Consider the following 8,076-nt stretch of genomic DNA (forward strand, 5'->3'; position numbering starts at 1 on the left):
CGTCTGCTCATGAGCCAGTCAGAGTAATTCACTGCACCCCGTGCAGTTAAGTTTCTAGATGCCAGTCACAGAGGACAGAGTAACGGGAGGAAAACTCAACAGATAGCAGTCTGTAATACGTCGGTCTCAAGGTTTACCAGTTTACCAGTAAACGCAACACTTTGTCCCATTTGTTGTTTTTCAGACAACAGCAGTGACCGGTGCTAGTCGGTGCTAGTAGCGTCTGTTAGCTGTTAGCTCTTCTAGGACGCACCGGTGCTAATGTCCTCGCATCCGCTGCAATGCTGTTTATATGGATACGGTTTAATTTTGCGTTTCGTCTGTAAAGCCGTGTCTGTGTTGGATCTTTCTACGCTCTCTCGTCCTACTCTCTCTCCTCTACTCTCCGCGCCCCGCCACACAGCGGCTGCCGGTCCACACTTCTGATATTTGTCTACAGTTTTAATTTTTCATTAACACAGCTGTATATTGTTAAGTATGAGGGGCAAACCTGTATTTGTACCAGTGTTTCCGCGGGTAACTCTGTTATCGCGGCCGCTACGGCGAAGAACACAGAAGAAGTTATTGAATGCAGCTAACTTCAGTTGGTAGAGTAACAGCGTGTGAGACGGAGCTGCTGGACCTGGACCAGAGATGTGACCCATGGCCAGAACATCATAGTTCATAAAAATGCAGCGCAGTGAAGATACAGACGTTTAATACACACGACGTGTGTATCCGCCGTTCAACCCTTGCTGGACCCGTTCATAATGAGTCAGCCGTCTCTCTGTGAGTAGCGTCCATCACACTCCCTCTCGCAGTTATAAATAGCCTATGTGACAATAAAATTAGTTTTGGTTAAAATCAACAAATAATCGTGAGAATAATCGCGTTCAAAATTTTGATCAAAATAATCGCGATTATCATTTTGGCCATAATCGTGCAGCCCTAACTATAAGTAATACAAAAAAGGATTGCATGTAAAAAAATATATATATATATTGTATCTACAATCTTTTACAGGTGCGTGCCGACTGCCATCTGCTATAAAATTGTTATTGTCGGTTTATGGTCTTGAGGTTAAAAAGGCTTTCATGAATTATAACCAAAAACCCCAAATCAGAATCAGAACTTTGGAATCTGATCAGGGAGGAAGGTATAACAACATACTTCCAAATTAGGGATTTGAATGAAGACGTGAAAACTTGCATGTGTGATACCAGTGTGATATCCCATGTACTAAGACTTCTTTAAGAAAGAGTCTAGGGTGTGTTTGCGTCTCGTTGCGAGCGTGTGATTGCAGGGGTCTACATTAATGTGGGAGGTCTATCAATACTTGTCGACCAAGTCCATCCAGAGGGGTTGAGCCCGGGGAGTTTTAGCAGCTCAATACTGTAACGGCTGCCACATGTCTCCGGAGAAATTACCTATTGACTGGCTCCATCAGAGGGGAGAAATCTCCTCCCTGCATTGATTGTCCTCAGCCAACCGGCTGCTCTAAAGAATAAGTGTGGTCACTGCCTCACAGGACCAGATAACATGGAATGGGTGGGAAGTAACCTGATTATACCTTGACAAATTTGTATTGTAAGAATGCCATCATATCTGGGAATCTTCAATATGGCCCAGAATATCAAGTTGTGGGGATGTGTTCATGAGAAGAGTGCAAGCTGAAATGAAATCACTTCCAGGAAGAAAAAAATGTTGGAGGTGTGCCCTAACAACAAGGCAGGGAACAATAAAGTGCCTGGACCCAGCAGGGGGGGGGGCTCAGTAATCAATGATGATGATCTCCCAAGATCAGAATGGGAGAACTGGTTAAAGACCAATGTTGACACTGACTCCATGGGAAGGGCCTTTGATAGGAATGATGTTAGCTAGAGTCCTTCCATGTTATCATCACAAACCCTAGCACCCTAGAACAACTCAACTTTGAGGTTACAAAACCACGTGGGTGTTCCAAGAAGAATTTAAAGAGACTTCTTTTTCGTTAAAGAGGTATGGCAGTGTGTTTTTAGATGAACGGTGTGTGGGAGCCGAGCAGCGGAGCAAAGCAGCCTTTTAACATGGGGTCCTAAATGTGTAATTTCTGCTTTTAAAAAGGAAGAATACAATAAAAGTCACTGTGTAACGCAACAGCTCATCAACTACTGCAGTCTTAATGTGAATTCCATCAGAATTATATAATGACATTATCAGATTTCTTTTTACCTTCCCATGCAATGGGCACAGATCAATCTTAATTGACATTAAAATTAATTAAAACATTACCTCTGGCAGACACTTCTGTCCAAGGCCAGCTTCCTTTTCCAAATTCAGGATCAAATGCAAACATCAGATTGAACAATCAGAACAATTTTTGTTTTTTACCCCGTGTGGTGTCAGGACAAGACAATCGACACGTTCCCTCGGCTAGTTTGACAACTTTCTGGATGTGACCGTCATGAGCACAAAGCGCTCTTCCATCGTCAACTGTAGACACGGCAACGCATAAAAAAAGGAATGATTTTTATTTTACTTTACTGAACTTCTAAAATAAAACCACTTGACTAAACTATTGGATCCCTGTTCAGAGCAAGCCAAGCACAGACGTGTCACCACCAGTAAAATGAGAGTTGACTTTCATGGCCACTTTTTTAACCAAACAGGTATGCACCAACACGTAGTGAAAACGGTCCCAAGTTTCAATTATACGTTAGACACCGACATGACAACTCTGATGACAAGAGTTAGGCCTGTTTGCCCTTGTGGGTGTACAGTATGCATTTAGTCAGCGGTACAGTGCTTCCCATCGTTGTAAATGATCAACAACACTTCATTGCCACTGAGAGCCTGTTAAAGGAGAATAAAGATGAAAAATACATGTGATACCGACACTGGGGAAAAAAAAGTGTTATGGCACTCTGGGAGTGCCATAATAGATTAACAATTAAAAAGAATAGCAACTACATTAAGCGGTGCTGCCCTCTGTGCGTGTTCCGGGCACATTATCACAGCTCATTACGGTGTTTTGTGTGTCTGCTCTTCTGTATTTAATGCATTTTGCCCCCATATGAGCAGTGACACAGGACAGTGCAAAGAGATGTGCATGTGGCGTTTACACACACACTTAAACAGAGTTTGGAACATGCTCGAAAAGCACACAATCATGCACAATACATAAATACAAAACCACCCACACAACTACACACGCACGCACAGCTACGTTCTCCACATGTGTTAGACAGCGAGGTGAGGCGGCGATGCTGTCGTTAATTATCTCCTATTGTTATTCAGATTCCCTAAAGCATGCAGCAGTGTCACACTCTTAACCCCTTCCGCTTTGCAGTCTTGTCGTGTGGAGACGGTCTTCTGTCCGCTGGACGCCCACCGAATGGTGGTAATTACACCGTTTAGCTCTCGGTTCAAAGGCCTGCCATTTTGCCAGCTGCGTTCACCAAACCTCGCCATGGCAACCTGTCAACATCTTAGCGGGGATTGGTGCCAACGGGTCAGAGAAGGGCCGATAAGGATCTGGCCCTCGGTCACAATCCCCATGCGCAGTGGATAATACATCAACACTTAAAGTTGACAATATCTTAGGGAGAGGAGAGAGAGGCATTGGGGGGGGGGGGGGGGGGGGGGGGGGGGGGGGGGGGGGGGGGAGAGAGATACAGGCTTCACTGTTTTCTTCCCATAGACGGAGGTTTGTTCAGTTATTCGGAAGATTAGTGTAAGCCTGCATTCACATTGCCCACATCGGCCGTCAAACACTGGTCTGCCCTCTCATTTTGAATGGGGGGGTGGTGCGATTCAGCTGAGGCGGTGGGGGCCGCAGGGGGAAACCTGGAGTTTTTTTTTGCTGGACTTGGGTTGCACAAAATAAAATTCTCAGGTATATTCTGAAGCCATGAGAAGTTGAAAACCATTCCAACAGATGTTGGTGTAGAAGGAATTCAGAGCCCTTCAAAACTTCTTCCAAAGCTGTTGAATAGTTTTGGAATATAGTGCATCTAAAAAATGTAGAAAAATCTAAAAAACAACAACAACAGGACATCCCACAAATGGGCCATTTCTGTGACCCTCCCACCTGATCACCGTTTCCTGGTCTGAACCGCATACATATGTGTTTAAAATGATGATTAACTACGTCAGGACTGCTGCACTCTTGTAGCTTCAATAAGAGCACTCGTTGGAAAGATGGCTGCTTACTCTTTCAATGTGTTCTTTCATGTAGAGTAGCAACAAAACGTGTATCACAATTTTTAGAGCTCACCTTTCTCCCACTCTTTTCAAAAATCATATTAAAATTGACATTACTTCCAATAGTTGTGGCTGACAGGACATTTTCTGCCCCGCTTTTACCTATCGATTGTGTTGATAGAAACACTACCGTGGGGATTAGGCAGTCTGAGCCACGCTAACTCACATTATCGAACTGGAGGGTAGTGGAGTTGGTTGGCGTGGAGCTCATAGAGGTTATCTGTGGCTGGGGCCTCTCTTTAACCAAACATCAGTGCCTTTAATTAATGGGGGACGAATACAAGATGCAGGTTATGACTTCAGCTAATTAAGGAATTGTTAAACAGAGACGATGCCGGGGAATTCAGCAGGGGATGGAGAATCGATGGTCAATGAAGAGAGGGAGCATGTAGGCAATTTGCCAGTTAATGTGTTCCCAATATCAGCCGAGGGAGGCAGAGGGCAGCGGGGCGGAGAGACTAGACTATTTTACATGTCTTGACAAACAAAGACGTCGAACTAAAAAGGGCCGTGCTTATGATAGGATTAATTTATACATACTGTTAAACTGCCTAAGCAGGCCTACTAGCCTTATGAATGTGGAAGGCCTACCAAGTCCTTTGTGAGCATCAAGGCTGGTGTATTCGATGGTTCCATTGTGGCCCTTCTTGGGGTTCTCCTTGTATTCTTTGTGGACTCCATCCGGACAGTATCTGTAGGACAGCCCATAGTCTGCTAGATAGACCTACAGGACGGATACACACGCACACACTATTTAATTACAAATTTGAGGTACTTGTACTTTACATGAGTCTTTTCTCGTCATGTTATTTGCTCCGCTACATTTCAGAAAGAAATATTGTACTTTTTTTATTCTAAAGTAAACTACCCAACCATGTAACGGCCTCCAAGTCCAGCTGAAACGATTCAACTGTTAAACAATTAGTTGATTGACAGAATGGTTTTCGGTTTCTAAAATGTGAGGGGTTTTACTTTTAATACTTAGTAAGTCCATTATCTTACATATTTTTTTACTATTAATTATAATTAACATTTTCAATGCAGGACTTTAACTTGTAACACTTGTATTACTAGTATAAATTGTATTTTTCCAGTGTGGTATTGGTACTTTTACTTAAGTAAAGGATCTGAATACTTCTTCCCCCACAGCACAACCAATAACCTTCAACCAATAAAGGGAATTTCTCCTGTCCCTATCAGAGACGTAATCCTCATTAAAACTATTTGCAAAAAAAATAGCATAATTTGCACACAGCATCATGACCCTTGTTTGAATTATGTCAGGTGTATATTCTCAGGTATACTGTAGACCTCACTACTATGCACATGCCGGATAATTAGCGCATGATCTGCAGAAGACTTACATGTTCAGGGTCTCTGCAGCCCAGCATGAGGTTGGCAGCTTTAATATCTGCATGGACATACTCGTTCTCATGAATATACTCCAGAACATCCACCTGGCACGGGCCACAAACAGAGAATACACGCAAAATCAAGAATGACAATATTATTATGAGCAGATTGTGATGAAATGGAAGGGAATGCTCACATGCACAGGATACAGGTCATGTGAACAGCATATTCAGGGTTTCTGCAGGTTTCAACAAGGGCATTTCATTATGAATGAAATGTAAGACCTATATCACAACAATAAAGTGCATTGAAATGCAGAGTCTCTAAAATACTGGCAAATAAATACAGTTATTCAAATAGAATAAAAGCCACCCAGAGTAATAATCTGAACATATTAGGGGTGGGAATCCCCAGAGGTCCCACGATGCGATATTATGACAATACTTATGTTTTTTTCCTCTCACTTTAATTCAATGGTCCAGTCCATCTAGTGGACTGACAAAGCCATTGCTTTTATTATACTGTTATTGGACCAAAGGGTTAAATTATCATGTGCAATTTATATAATAAAAGTTTGATACTTGGCATCAGAGTATCAATACAGTACTGCTAAGGTAAATAACGCGATACTATGATGTACTGATGATTTTGTTTTTTTCAACCATAGTACATATACAGGGAATTATATTTGGACTATGGAAAGAATAAAAAATAAGCTTTTTCAATGAGGATTAGAGGTAGCGTTACATGGACGTAGGAAAATTAAGAGCTGTTTTTAAATTATTTAAGACCTAGAACAGAATACTTCAACGAGTTTAAGACTTTTTAAGGCCAGAAATTTAGAAATTCTAGACTTCTTTAGACTTTTTGAGACCCCGCAGAAACCCTGATATTCCGTTTGGTATTCCGATCAAGGCCTTTATACAAATAGAGCCTTTTCTGACATGCGAGATATTCCAATATTATTAAATATTACAAGTATTCGTTTGACATGTCGGCGCATTTGGAATATGCTACTCAAATCTGGGTTTTCACCTCCTTTTTTGACAGTTTACGGCATCTTGACTGTTTAGGGCTTACGGTCAGCCCTGTGCTTTTCTATGGCTGTTGCTGCGGTAGAGATGCATGTCCTAAAGAATAGCCCACGTCTATAGTTAGACGGAGTAACACAGCTACTTTCAAACATTATGAAAGAATTGGATATCAACATTACAACTGCAAGCTTTTCAAGAAGGGTTAGCTGAAATAATATGTACAGTACATGTAAACATTGTCACTGTTCTGTTCACCTCATGGTAAGGAGGGGCCATTAGTGGCCCCTGAACACCAGCTCCATCCAGCTTCTCTAATCACTGAACATAAAAAAAAAAAAAACTGACATCATGACTTTGTGTAAACAGACATGCCGACTTTCTTACGCCAAGAGGTGTGTTATATTTACGCTGTATGTGTCCGGCAAAACGGCGTTGATAAACACGCTTAAAAGCGAGCATGTGTCTTGATACCACGCCAGTCATGGCATACAACTTGGCGTGTCATACATACGCCATTTTAAGAGAGTCTGAAAAACACAGTCCGCCACTTTTTTCTGTGAAGATAATCTCACCAGTCCTTGGCCCAGCTGGAGAACGGTGGCTGGCTTTAGTCGCCCTCCGTTGCGCTCGCATACTTTCTGAAGATCAATGCCGAGTCGGTCCATGGCCATGAAACGATACCTGAGAGGGAGAGGAACAGATCAGAGTTCAGGCAGTTTTCCTTCTGATTCGGAATAAAATCTAATTTCCCAATTCCTTATATGTAGATGGCCCTATTGGAAGAAAAAAAACAGGTTAACCAAATAAGATTTAAAACGGACCAAAGATATTCAACTGGGGGTCCATGACCCCTAGGGGGTTCTCAGGGTTTTATATATATATATATATATATATATATATATATATATATATATATATATGAACAAAAATAGCCTGATGTTTTTCCACTCAAAAGGGGAGCAGACATGTGTTATGGTCGTCATCATATCTGTCCTGGCTTCATCAATACCTGAGTTCATTATATTCCGCGAGTCCTGATCCCCAGTACGTTGGGATGCCCAGGAAGACCAGTTTCCTGCTTCTCTTCCATTTTTCCACTGGAACAAGATTAGCAGAGGGATAATGATGTTCATTTTTGCACATTTCTATTTGTACACTCCTGAATGAATTACGGGAGATAAAACCAACAACTAAATTGAACTCTAAACCACAGTGACTGAAGTGAGAAAGAAGAGCCCCCTGGAGCCTTGGACCACTTAGTTGTTCTGACAGTCGGTCTAAAGAGAATGGTTGGCAATTAGAAAAATGTTTGATTTGACTTATCCCAACAATTTCCAGGGTGGCTACAGGTATTAACAAGTTCAATTTAAGACTTTTTAAGACTTTTTAATACCAATTCTAAATGAAATGTAAGACCAAATTTACGATGGAAAAACAAAGTGGAAATATACAGTAATCTTTCCAAGTA

The 8,076-nt window shown here is 41.8% G+C and overlaps 1 protein-coding gene across 1 annotated transcript in view; it reads right to left on the reverse strand.

Annotated features, from left to right (window-relative positions):
- vrk2 (VRK serine/threonine kinase 2) overlaps positions 1-7,705 on the reverse strand; it is a gene marked incomplete at its 5' end in the record, with an annotated part of 23,433 nt that extends 15,728 nt beyond the window's left edge. The window contains 4 exon segments of the mRNA XM_032528507.1: positions 4,813-4,945; positions 5,586-5,678; positions 7,181-7,289; positions 7,618-7,705. Of these exon segments, the coding sequence (XP_032384398.1) occupies positions 4,813-4,945; positions 5,586-5,678; positions 7,181-7,289; positions 7,618-7,705 (423 nt within the window).
- Positions 7,706-8,076: the final 371 nt, after the last annotated feature.

The sequence above is a fragment of the Etheostoma spectabile genome, chromosome 10, assembly GCF_008692095.1.
Source record: "Etheostoma spectabile isolate EspeVRDwgs_2016 chromosome 10, UIUC_Espe_1.0, whole genome shotgun sequence".
NCBI lineage: Eukaryota > Metazoa > Chordata > Actinopteri > Perciformes > Percidae > Etheostoma > Etheostoma spectabile.